This window comes from Halichoerus grypus, chromosome 1, assembly GCF_964656455.1.
Source record: "Halichoerus grypus chromosome 1, mHalGry1.hap1.1, whole genome shotgun sequence".
Classification (NCBI taxonomy): domain Eukaryota; kingdom Metazoa; phylum Chordata; class Mammalia; order Carnivora; family Phocidae; genus Halichoerus; species Halichoerus grypus.
In genome coordinates, this window is record NC_135712.1 from 212,439,899 (window position 1) to 212,452,621 (window position 12,723).

The following is a 12,723-nucleotide window of genomic DNA, read 5'->3' on the forward strand; positions in this document are numbered from 1 at the left end:
AAGCCAAAGCGTCCAAGAAAGTCGGTGCTGCCACTTGGAGCAAGAGCCGAGCAAATGAGACCCCAAAGTAACACTTCCATAAAGAACCTTCAAAACACACCACCTTTTTAAAAAATCACAGCTTGTGATTTAAACCGCTTCCTTTACTTTTAGACAAACAAAAATATTAATAAAGAATAATCGGGGCGCCTGGGTGGCTCAGTGAGTTAAGCATCTGCCTTCGGCTCAGGTCATGATCCCAGGGTCCTGGGATCGAGCCCCGCGTTGGGCTCCCTGCTCAGCGGGGAGCCTGCTTCTCCCTCTGCCCCTCCCACTGGCTTGTGCGTGCTCTAATGAATAATTAAAATCTTAAAAAAAAAAAATAATCTTTGATCAATAGCCTTCTAAAAACACAAAGCTGACAGAGAACACTTTTCATACGAAGCCCACTTCTAGCTCTCCCTGGTATTTCACCACGTAGCCACGCTCTTCTGTCCAACCGACCACCCCGTGTGAGGGTTCAGCAAGACCAGAAAGCTTGTGCCAGTGTTCCTCTTCTGTGTCCCCTGTCCCCACCTGCCATCCAGGGCTGCACTGGGGTCTTATTTAGGACACTGCGCAAGAGGAAAAACACCCTTTTGGTTTTAGCAGTGCTTTAGTTACTAACAACAATGGGCAAGGGAGGCCGCAGAGACCAGGAGGTCCACGTGAAGGACTGTGCTAGCATGGCTATTGGCCCATTGGGTCCCACTCCCTTGTGCAGGAGAGGAAGCACCCTCGATTTCCAGCTGGAGACAAGTGCTGGCACCAGGATGCGACTCTGATTCTGGTTCTGGAGCCTGAGACATTTGACCACCGCACTCAACTTTACCAAAGAGAAACAGAAGACCAAGTGCACATTTAGCTGCATCTCAGGTTTACCTCCAGGAGTAGAGAAAAAGGAATCATGTGAGGATTCCTCCGGAGGTGGCAGAGGAACCCCCTCCAGCTGGCCAAGGAAGGCAGCCACCCCCAGCCTCCCTCAGGAAGAGGGAGGAGAAAGCCGGATGGAGCGGTCTGTGCTAGAGGCAGGGAAAGGAAACTCCCGGGGCGGCAATTCTGCCCAACGATGCCCTGACCACACCCTTCCCTCAGTCCCCTTGATCTTCCAAATAAACCCACGAAAGTCAATGCTCTTTGGGGAAGTTCTCAAGCTAAATCTAAGACAGGAAAAAGGAGCCAATCAAGCCTATTTTCTGATGCCATCAATCTGCAGAGCGCAGGTGTGGCCAAGACTAAGCTGCTTTCCAAGGCTCCGTGGGCAGGGGGACCCAGTCAGCACAGCACTGCTCGACCTCTGCGGCCCTGGACTTGCACGTGCTCAGCTGTGCAGCGCATGACCATCCAGCAGAGCCCGTCCGACGCGCCCAAGGCTCTTTAGCCGTTAGTACAGGGCATTATTACTCTTATTTAGAGGTGGACAGAACTTCAGGGTCAAGGCCTAAAGAGGCTCCAGGATAAACGACTCCTCCTCCTCAGTTGAGGAGAGAGAAAACACGCCGAAGGAGGGAGAATTGATCCCACGGCAAAAACAGGATACAACTGGAGTATCTGACTCACCTGTCCTTCTCTTTCTCCCATCATAGATCTTGAACCTTCTCTCCTGAAAAAGGCAATTTACATAAAAACGTTAGGGAAAGAAAAATAGGTCGGTTAGGCTCCCCCCAAACAAAACATTTCCCAAATGGAAGCCAGGTAATTCATGCTCTAATGGTTCGAGTGGGCCCATAAAGCCTAGAAGGGCCAACCCTAGTTCTTCAGCATTCAGAAAAAGAGGAGAGGAGAGGCGCCTGGGTGGCTCAGTCGTTAAGCATCTGCCTTCGGCTCAGGTCATGGATCCCAGGGTCCTGGGATCAAGCCCCGCATTAGGATCCCTGCTCAGCAGGAAGCCTGCTTCTCCCTCTCCCACTCCCACCTGCTTGTGTTCCCTCTCTCACGGTCTCAAATAAATAAAAATCTTAAAAAAAAAAAAAAAAAAAAAAGAAAGAGGAGAGTAGAGGAGAGTAGACAACAAGGGGGCCGGCAGGGCCAGGGGGGCCTGGCTAACCTGTCGACGGAGTGGTCAGGGTAGCGGCCCCGGTCCCTGTGGTCAAAGTCGTGGAAGCGGTCCTGGCGGTTGAAGTCAGAGTGGTAGCGCTCATCCAGGGCGGCCCGCTTTGCTTCTGGCCAATAGGCGTCGTCTCTCCTGGAAGGTGAAGGAATAAGTGCAATTTCTCCTCCACCTTCATGACCTTTGCGGAAGTAGGTGAACTGGACCCTCAACTGGTCCTTGGCTCCTGTTACTTCACGAGCTGAGAGGGGCTGGCAGGGTGATGTGGAATCCAACTGGAAGCCTCCGTTCTATTTCGTCTAACGTGCCCCGCTTCCCCTACACAGAACCTTGGTTTCCCTGACAGGAGGGCAGGTGGGCACACGAGCACCTCTGCAGGTCGCCTCTGGGAGTAGCACACAGCCTCGACCTATCAGGAAAGCAAGCGTGAGCGGGGACCTCGAGCTCTCCTTAGCACATGGTCTCTCCTCCAACGTGGACCTGACCCAGCAGACACCAGTGCGAGGGCGTTGAGAAGCACTCGAAACATACGGTTTCAAAACACTTAGGACCGTAATGAACTCCCAGCATCAGTATTTTGCACAAAGGCCAGAAGTCCTAAAATAACTTGAAGGCCCTCAAAAGCAGTCCTGCTGAATACTACATGGGGACCTCTCTAACCCACGCAGTTGAGAAAAGATGAATACAAACTGTGTTTTTTCCCAAGTGGGGATGCAGGTGGAAAAGCTTTGATCAGATCAATGCTGGGACTACCACCCCCGACTCCCCAACAGCAGGATTGAAATCAGGCCTGTTTTTCACTGGGGCTAACATTTTAGTATTCACACATCACATCGGTATGTCCGGGAAATAAAAGAATGTTCTTTGAATAAACCGGGTCCCTACAGTGATGACAAAGCCTAGAAAGGGGGCCCGAAGGAGGGGTTTCTTGGTCTCTGGCCACCCGCTTAGCACTTGGGTGTCACGTGCGGCTCTGGGAGTCTGCACTCCTTCCTCGGGGGTTTGCGCTAGGACTTGAATGTGAGGCTTTACTAGGCACTGCTTTGCGCAACCATTTCTCCACCGACCCGTAACCATGTCTCACGTTCCTGACGACGTAAAGGACATCAAATTGGGCTGTAGCATGCACTTATGCTGCCTTTCAAACAAAACTCCCCCAGTAACATGCTCTTGGGGCCCATACCCTAGTTCTAAACACCCCAGGCCACCGCTAGGGTGGGCTGAGAGCCGCTCCACTTAGCTCCACTTACCGGCCGTCCACGTCGTAGGGCCTCCGCACCGCAGGCCGCCGCTCCTGCTCGTAGCGCAGCTCCTGCTGGCGCCGCAGCTCCTCGCGCTCGCGGTGGATGCGCTCCTGCTCCCGCCGCCGCTCGTGCTCCACGTGCATGCGCTCGCGCTCCAGCCGCTCCCGCTCCATGCGCTCGCGCTCCAGCCGGTGCCGGTGGAAGGCCAGCCGCTCGCGGGCAATCTCCAGCCGCTCGCGCTCCTCCCGCTCCCACTGCGCCTGCATGCGCTGCTCCCACTCACTGCGCTCACGCACCCTGCGGGAGAGCAGCAGCTGGAGGGGCCGCGGGCCACCCAGCGGCTCCCGAGCCGGGAACGCAGGCCTGCCCTGGGGGGCTCGGCAGAAACGCGAACTCGGGGCTGTGCCTCCCCCTACGGGACTCCAGCTCTCGCAGGCCCACTGACGAGAGGGCAAGGGGGGCAGCGGGCCTGGAATGCCAGCGCGGGCCCCGCCCCAGCCACGTTCCTGCCCGGCGGGCCATCGGGGCAAAGAGGCGTGTGCACGTAGAGGGGCAGCTAGAATAGGAGCTCAGCCTCACTCCCTGAAATTTTTTCTGGAGCTCAACATCTCATTCCATGAAATAGCCGATTAAAACTAAGCAACAGAACATCCTTTTCATAGCGAACTAAGTCTCAATGAAAACCTCTGCTCCCTAACCCGTGAGCTTCAATGAGTCACCAGGGAACGGGGCGAACCTTTGGACGCGGTTGTAGAAGTTCAGACGAGCTGACCGACCGGCGGGGGCCTGCGGCGGCAGCGAGAGGGGCCGGCAAGGCTGTGCGGGACCCCCGGCTGCTACTCTGTCCCCAGCGATAGCAACCGCACCCCAGCGCGTTTCCTCCCGGCGCCCCGTGCGGGTGACGGCGAGCAGCTGGGGGACACGGCTGCCGGGCTGTCTCCCCCCAGCCCTGGCCACGCACTTCCAGATACATGTTTGTACCCGCAGAAATGCATACTCCGGCCTCACTGTGCCCGTGGTCTGGACCAGAATAGCTACTCCTCTCACGTGCACCCCAATGCCCAGTGAGGCTGAGCCACGTTGCACGGCTGGCGGAGTCTGACCTGTCCCTTCGGGCAACTCTCTTCTGCCCGCTTTTCCTGTCAGGTTACTTTTGCCTTGTTACAGTGATTTCAAATCACGTTTATTCCCATCTCTCACGTGTCTTTCACAAAATGAACAGAAGTTACATTCTTATTTAGTTGACTTCTCCTTCCAACCCTAAACTCCTGAATATACTTACTTCTAACTTTATACAAATGCAGACTTCATGTTTACATTCAGCCACCAGTTTATGGTGACTGTTTTATCACTGACGTGAGCTGGAGACCCAAAGTGCTGTCTAAAGAACACGCAAGTGACCTGAAGCTATTTGGGGGAGTCCACCCTTTTGTCACTAGTGAGAAATGTCCCTTTTGACATATTACAGTCCCACACGCACATGGGTCAGGTCCGTGGCTCTATTTGCCAGTTACTTCAACAAAAGTGCCTTCTGCCTTGCCCGTGGAAGCAGGAAGCTTACCCCCTCTACTCATTCTCACTCTGCCAATGTTACTAATGATTTTTTTTTAATTCCTAAGTTGAGGGGCGCCTGGGGGGCTCAGTCAGTGGAGCGTCCGAGTCTTGGTTTCAGCTCAGGTCATGATCTCTGGGTCATGAGATCGAGCCCCATGTCGGGCTCTGCACTCAGCAGGGAGTCTGTTTGATATTCCCTCTGCTCCCCACCCACCCCCATAAATAAATCTTTAAAAAAATAAAGAATTGTTTCTTGATAGGAAAAATTAACTGTCATGACTCTCTCCCTGCATATGTTCCACTGTTTCTCGTTTTCCCTTTCCGCAGCTTCTGGAGCATATTTGGTATGTTTGTTAACGAGCACTACTGCACCAGGAAGGCATTCCAACTCCCTGCCGTTCCCTTCCATAATCTTCAAAAAGAGACGGGCCTATCTGCATGAGAAGATCATTGGGAAAAAACCACAGGATGCAAGCCAAAGGAGCCAAGAGGTTTAAAGCAATATTCCACAGACAGGGGACTCTGGAACTATCCCTCTAGGACACGAATATAACCAGTCCAGAGATACAAGCAAACCAGTAACACTCCTGGACACAGACTCACCTACGGGACTCAGAGTCTCTCGACTTCCGAGGCTCTTTGACTTTATCAAAGGACACAACGGACCGCTTCTCTCTGCTGGCCGATTTGCGATCCTGGCTCTTAGAAACCTGGTTCACCAAGAAACATCCAGAAGTTAAAGCAGAAATGACAACAGAAGAATCAGGTGGGTCCAGGTCCAAACATCCAATATGAAGGTTGGAAATGAACACTAATGTTTAATGGAACAACCAGGTAACAAGGTGTTCCCCTCCTAAGAAATGTCATGTTTTCCTTATAATTAAAAGAGCCTCATCACCATGCTAAACTATCCACTGAGTACTTTCAATAAGGTCAAAATGGCAGCACTTCCCCCACTAAACTTTTTAACTTTTCAATGATCGTAACCAATTTTTTAATACTTTGTCTTCTGCATCCAAAATAGATTCCTTACTCTTCTTGTTCTTTCCCTTCCTAATTAAACAGGCAGTGAGTGCCCAACCATGGCTACTTCTGGTATATCGGAGGATTCCTGATTTGTGTGGTCACATTATTTTTATGAGACCTTCCCATCCTTAGCCCTGGAGCTCGTACTTCAATTGTGGCCATTTTCCAATCATTTTATGTAAAATAAATGTAAAAGAGATCACATGTATTATAACATTAACAGAGACCATTTGCACAAACACAAGCAGACTGAAACTTTCCATAATGGAAGCTTGCAGGAGCGTCAATGGTTTGTCACCTTGCAGCACAGGGTAACATGGCAGGCCTTAGGCTGGAGCCTGGGAACCTAGTGCCTAGACCACGCAAATGTGTTTTGTGCTGACCACCTGCTTTCCTTGTGGAAGTCAGGAAGTTTGTATCTGGCAGAACGCCTATGTAACCAGTCCCTGATAAAACCCTGGGGTGCTGAGGCTCTAACAGGCTGATGGGCTTCCCTGGGCAGGAACAGTGCCCACGTGCTGGTACACTTTCAGGGCTGCGTGAGCTCACAGGCAGAAGAGAGCACAAGGGAGCCCGCACGGGTCTCCTGCACATGCTGCCTGTGTCTTTTCCCCACGATCTGGCTGTGGTCCTTACTGTACCACTGGAGCCAATCTTAGCTGGGAGTGCCCACCACAGGCTAAGCCCAGTGGTCCTTAGAGTGAATCACTGAATGTGGGTGGCCTTGGGGACCCCGGACCCCTATCTACCCAAGTTGCAAGACTGTCAAAAATTGCACTTATGGATATCAACAGCTGCCCAAGACCCTAATAGCAGGCAGAGTGAAGTGGTAAGAACCTAAGATGGGTCCTCTGTGACTTCTGTGTTCTGTGGAGCATCCGCAAGGAGCAAGAACGTGGGACTGAGCCAAAGTGGAGACCGGATTTAGAAAGGCAGGAAAGGCTGGCTGGGTTGCACAGGAGTTTAGGAATGCACAATGGAGAGCTGCTGAAACTTTCAGGGGAGGCAATAAAATAGCCATATACAGGCTGATTCAGAAAAAAAAGCCAACCAGTCCCATATTTGAATTTTATAAGACCACTGCTCTAACCCTTGAGCTATTATGGAACCTTCTCCACCACATCTGAATTTTAAAATCGGCTTTAGGAAATTAAAAAACAAAAAAACAAAAAACAGGGGCGCCTGGGTGGCTCAGATGGTTAGGCATCTGCCTTAGGCTTAGGTCATGATCCCAGGGTCCCGGGATCGAGCCCCCATCGGGCTCCCTGCTCAGCGGGAAGCCTGCTTCTCCCTCTCCCACTCCCCCCGCTTGTGTTCCTGTTCTTGGTATCTTTCTGTCAAATAAATAAATAAAATCTTAAAAAAAAAAATTTCCTCATCAGAATTATTAATGAAAGCTTTTAAAACTATTTTTTAGAATGTCAAGACGTCTACAGTTTGAAAAGATATACCACCTTTCTTAAATTAAGCTCAAAAATTCCCTAAACTACATAGAAATGTAAATGAAAGAAATGTGAAATGAGAAAAATAGTATACCCTAATTAAAAAATTAATACTCACTCTCTCTTTGGATCCTGATGTTTTGACACTAATAACAGGCACACCTTTAGATTTATCCATCACCACAGTCCGCTCTGTTCCTCGACTTCCTACAGAAGAAAGGAGTTGTGTAACAGAAGAAACAGGAAACACCCAAATTAGAAAAAAGTACTCAACTCTATGGAAAAGAAATCTAACTTGTGTTGCTGACTGACTCCAGTAAACCATGAAGCCCACCAACCAGGAGAAGAACAAACACCAAGTGGCATCTCCGGTGACAGTACCTGACTTTGTAGTTCGAGATCGCTCTGAGGGGCCAGCTTTCTGATCGTCTTGATCTTTACTCTTTTCTCCGCTTCCGTCTTCACCTTTCTTAACATCCTCTTTTCTATCAGCTTTATCTTCCCTCTTAAGGTTCGCAGACCTAGAAATAACGTCCCAGGACACACAAGCATGTTAGATCCCCTATTTAGAGCAAGCAGCCACGACCTGACTCTTGCCCTGAGCACCACGGGACCAGGAGGCTGCCTGGGTTGGCATGGACAGGACGATGAACAATAGGGAGTCCCACCTGCTCTCCCCAGGCACCCCCGGAAGAGTGACTGCAGGAACGAATCATCTCAGCTACTGGCGGTGAAACCCTTCCACCAAACGTAAAGAAATGAAGGGATGAGGGGCCTTGCAGTCTCCCCCAGCTGTATGGAAAACGTGCAGAACGGGAACTACAGAAAAGGACCATCTTGGCCACAGCTCCCTCACAGAAGAGCAGTACCTGTCACTGGTGCTGGACTTCTCCTTTTTCCCCTCACCCTCTCTCTTTTCAGAGGTTTTCTTCCCAGTAGGCTCATTTTTCGCCTGAAAAAGAGAATGAAATGCAAGTATTACCTTATTTCCTAAAAGGGTCACATCCCTGGAAGAAAACAGCCACTTACTTTTTCCACTGAGATCATCTTCCCATGGAGCTCTGTTTTGTGCAGGTGGTTAATGCATTTTGTGGCCTCTTCTGCTGTGGACATTGTAACAAAGCCATAGCAGCGAGCTCCAGGACTCCGGGCATTTGTCACCACCTTGGCACCCACCACCTCAAAGGAAAGCACACAAATATGGCTCAGACAGGAGCCCCACTACTGCCCCAACCCCAGATGAAATGAGCAGGGCATCACAGTTCACGCTGCTTTCCTCGGATCCATGAGTCCTGGCGCCCTCCCTGGGGTGAGGACTGTGGGGGAGGCCCTGTTACCCGGTGCCCGACAAGTGGCACCTGACAACTAAGGAGGATAATGCTAGTGCCTCACTGCGACTCCTCTGAGGCTCTGCCCCACTTCCGGCTGCTCCTCCTGGGGACCAGGACGGCCGTACAGAGAAGCATCGAGGAGGTGAAATACAAGGCAGGCCGCTGCCGGCATTCCGTTAGCACGTGGGCAGTAAAGCAAGAAGACATATCTGCGGATGGAGCCTGAGAGACGACACTTACTCAGAGCGATAACAAATCCAGCGAGAGGTTTCTGGTGCCATAGGCACATCTTTACATACTACCTAATTTTCCAGGTGACCTCGCAAGCTGCAGTTAGGCACCCGGGCTCAGGGGAGGTCCCCCATAAGCCAGTATTCATCCTCATTACGCCACACAGAGACTCAGACCCAAGGGAGTTTCCAAATGGGCTGGTTCCCCGACTCAAACTCCTGAAGCCTGCGATGCACCCAAGACACTGGAGGCTCCAAGGTGACATGTCCCTGCTGAGAGCACCCATCTGCTCTGAGGGCCACAGGGGAATCATCAAAGGGGCCGACCTTGTATTACTGAGCCTCAGGGAATCGCTAGTTCTTTCTACAACCACGTCATATTTAATTTCACTCGTTAGTTCTCGGACATCGATAACCAAGGTAAATACTATTGGTTTTCTCTGTTGGGACTGGTCGAACCCTTACTACAAAGGTCCGTGCCTTTGGCTTGCCCCAAAAGCTACCTCTGAGACAAGGAGCCCGGGATGGTGAAGAAGAGTAGGGAAGAGACCCAACACAGGTGCTCTGAAACACACAGGGAACTGCAGCAGGCCTTGGGGGCGGGGGGAGGTGGGCGCATCTATCCATCACTGCCACAGTTCACGGCCTGAGCCGGGAGGGAGGACAGGCAAGTGCTGCAGAGGACAAGTGGCCAGAGCTGCCCCAGCTGTGGGTGAGAGCAGGTGAGCTGAGAGTCATGGGGCGGAGGCACCAACAGCTCTGCTACAGCCACACACATCATCTCAGGGAGGCAACAACTTTCAGGGCCCCCAAGTGTAGAAACGAGGTTCATGGGGGAAGTGACATGCTCCCGGCCACACAAACGAGCAGCAGAGCTGTGGCCTCTAGCTACCCAGACCAATCTGACTCCACGGGCCCTGTTCACAACCCCTCTCCACAGCCTCACTCGAGTTCTGCACTCTCCCCACCCTGCCCTCTGCTACAACCCCCAAAACCTGCTACAACCCCCAAAACCCTCCCTGAGCTGGAGTTTAAGGCTCAAAACCATTAGAAATGGATTCAGGAAATCCTCTAAAATTCAAGTGGTGGCTTTTGGGCCGGGGAAAAGGAAGAAAAAATACTAAGTTGATGTGGGCTCTGGGAGCTTCCACCTCTCTCACCTCTAACCGTGGACAGACAGATCCTTCACAAGCCATGAGCAAATGTGAGCTTAAAGAATGGCAAGGTGTTGTTCAGAGCAGTCACCAAGACGGGACAATCATCTACATGTAAAGGCCATACTACACTGGCTTCAAAACATTTTCTTCTCCAGAAAACCCCCGGTCTTACCTTCCCGTATTTGCTGAAAAGATTCTTCAAATCTGTAGCTCTGGTGGTAGAAGAAAGTCCACTAACCCAGAAATTTCTACCACAACTGCTACGACCTATTTCAAAAGAAAAGCCTGGTCAGAAACACCATACTCACAGGATCCTGAATCTTAAAGACGGAAGTCATTCCAAACCAGGCGCTCTCCAGTTGCCAGCACAACCCAAGCCAGCTTAGGCAGGAGGGCCTGCCCCCGTCCTCGCAAAACCCTTGCAAATGGCACACTAGGCTCACCAGGGCTGCGAGCAATGCCACTTACGATATAGTGAGTCAGGGGCTATTAGGACCATGGGAAGTTTGCTCCCTCAGAAAGTCACCAAATGGCATTAGGCAGCCCAGTGGGGTGGCTTCTGAACATAAAACAGCTGCTATCAGGATGAACCCAATTCAGAGGCTTCTCTTTCTTGTCGCAAATACCTTCCCACCTATCCCTTGTTTGTATTCTAGGCTGCTAAGAAGGAATCTGAACCGACAAAATGTCTTCTCCATTAGTGATTTTAATAACAGATACGGTGTTGATAAATCTGAAGTACCAGGTAACCCCAAGATATCTGAAATCAAAAAAAATTTTTCCATTTACAAATGTCACTGAGGCTAAGGAATCAGCAAATCAGAGGGTCAGTCAGGATTAATGAGCTCAAAGTGTCAAACTGCTCTAGCCAAAGCAGGAGTCTGCTTCAGATCGATACCTTAACTCTGAGGACCTGGCTTGCTCCCTATAACCCAAAACCTGCAGAGTAAATAGCAGAGGAGTGGAGAAAGGCTTCATGAAAGGCTGAGGCAAATCTGGTTAAGAAACGCAGTACGCAATGAACTAGAACCAGAAACCCCACTGCTGCCAAGGCCAAACATGCTCCAAGAGACCAGTGTCACCCCAGTGACCTACCCTTTTCCTCTTTGGAAAGCCTTTTTGTATCCGAGTCATCTTCGACAGAACTAGAGACAAAAGATAATGTCACTCCAGAAGGAAAAAGCAGAGACGAAACAAACTCAAAATTATAAAACACGTGCTGAGGTTGCATACCTACCCGAAATTTAGTTCTGAAAAAATGATACCCCGACAAACTTGTATTGGAAATCTGACCTAACCATAAGATTTCAGACCCATAGGAGTTAATTAATTCTGCTGGACTAAAGATAATTAGGAAGATTTAAAGAAAACAACCATGATAGGTTGAGAAAAGAAAAAAGATTATGTAATCAGTTTAAAATAAACAAAGAGAAATAAAACATTGCTTAGAAGTAAACTACAATTGCATCAGTCTGGCTGGCCAATTGCAGAAAAAACAGCTTATGTGTGTCATTAAATGACCAATGAAAAGGAGATAGCGTCTGGTCTAAAACTGAGAAAAAACAAACCTCATTTTCTGATCAGCGCCCTCACTGGCTGAGGACTCTTTAGGAGCCGGAGGGACTTCATTACAAGCTTCAAAAGCAAACTTCTTCACGTCTTCTTTGCTATCTCTGGGGTCTGGGCTTGAGGCTTCCGGGGGCGCTTCCGCGGCCTCCTCGCTAGAGGCTTCCGTGTGCTCTGAGGCTTTACTACTCTGCTCAACTGGCTTCTCTAGCCCTACAGGCTCACAGTCCGTCCGCGCGCCATCGCCTGGCTGCTCCACGGGCTCCCTTTTCACTACCGCTAACAGGGTGTCTGCCCTGCTCGACTGAGCTTGTGCTGTTGACTCGCTGGCCAAATCTAAATCACCCTCCTCCGGATGGGCGCTGCCAAAAAGGTCCTCTTCCTCCGCAAGCTTTCTGTCTGGCCCCACGCTACTTGTATCCTGTGCAAAGGGCTGCTCCAGCTCGGAACCTTCTTCTTTTACTGGCTCAGATTTACAAGTTTCCCCCAAAATGTCGAGTATTTTCTCATTTTCTACGGATTTAACAGGAATAGAATGGCACAAGGTTTAATTACCAGGGAAATAAAGCAATCACAAATGCGGAACTGGCACGGCTGCCACACTAACACGAAGAGAACTGCTAGCTACACAGAGATTGGAAAACCCGCGGGTACACAAAGTTACACCGGTTACACTACCTGCACTCCAACCGACTGCTACAGTAAGCCGCTACGCTACATGGAAGAGAAAAGCATCCCAGAGATTTAACCCCCAAAACCTTCTGGCTGATTCTTGACAGTCTTCATTCTGTCGTCGTTTACACAGGACTCTTCCGAATTTAGCTTCCAAAGTCCAAGGTGCTTAACTGAATGTATCACCATTCACTGAATAGCTCAATTTCCAAATTTCTTTGAATTTCTTTTAACAGAACAGTCCAACATGAAAACCAGAATCTCTTCCATCGGTGCTCTGAGATATTTGCAGTCCAGAAAGTGAATAGCATTTGTTTGGAATTCTCATGAAGAAACTCTTTCCTCTTCTGGAATCCAGTTATGTCTCAATGTGTTAAAATGCATCTCCCTACAGCTACCTGCACTGCCTGAATTAAAAACCACAAAGTTAAGA

The 12,723-nt window shown here is 50.2% G+C and overlaps 2 protein-coding genes across 6 annotated transcripts in view; both read right to left on the bottom strand.

The window, feature by feature from the left end:
* The window catches only part of RPL36 (ribosomal protein L36), a 173,067-nt gene that overhangs the window by 15,460 nt on the left and 144,884 nt on the right, over positions 1-12,723 (bottom strand). The gene's annotated exons all lie outside the window — the stretch shown is intronic.
* The window catches only part of SAFB (scaffold attachment factor B), a 36,095-nt gene that overhangs the window by 2,662 nt on the left and 20,710 nt on the right, over positions 1-12,723 (bottom strand). For all 4 annotated transcript variants that reach the window (XM_036111915.2, XM_036111914.2, XM_036111913.2 and 1 more), the window contains 11 exons: positions 11,621-12,131; positions 11,148-11,197; positions 10,225-10,319; positions 8,364-8,513; positions 8,204-8,286; positions 7,716-7,855; positions 7,453-7,541; positions 5,470-5,576; positions 3,319-3,609; positions 2,066-2,203; positions 1,579-1,621 (listed from right to left, as the gene is read on the bottom strand). In XM_036111915.2, the coding sequence (XP_035967808.1) occupies positions 1,579-1,621; positions 2,066-2,203; positions 3,319-3,609; positions 5,470-5,576; positions 7,453-7,541; positions 7,716-7,855; positions 8,204-8,286; positions 8,364-8,513; positions 10,225-10,319; positions 11,148-11,197; positions 11,621-12,131 (1,697 nt within the window). The remainder of the gene's footprint in view (positions 1-1,578; positions 1,622-2,065; positions 2,204-3,318; positions 3,610-5,469; positions 5,577-7,452; positions 7,542-7,715; positions 7,856-8,203; positions 8,287-8,363; positions 8,514-10,224; positions 10,320-11,147; positions 11,198-11,620; positions 12,132-12,723) is intronic.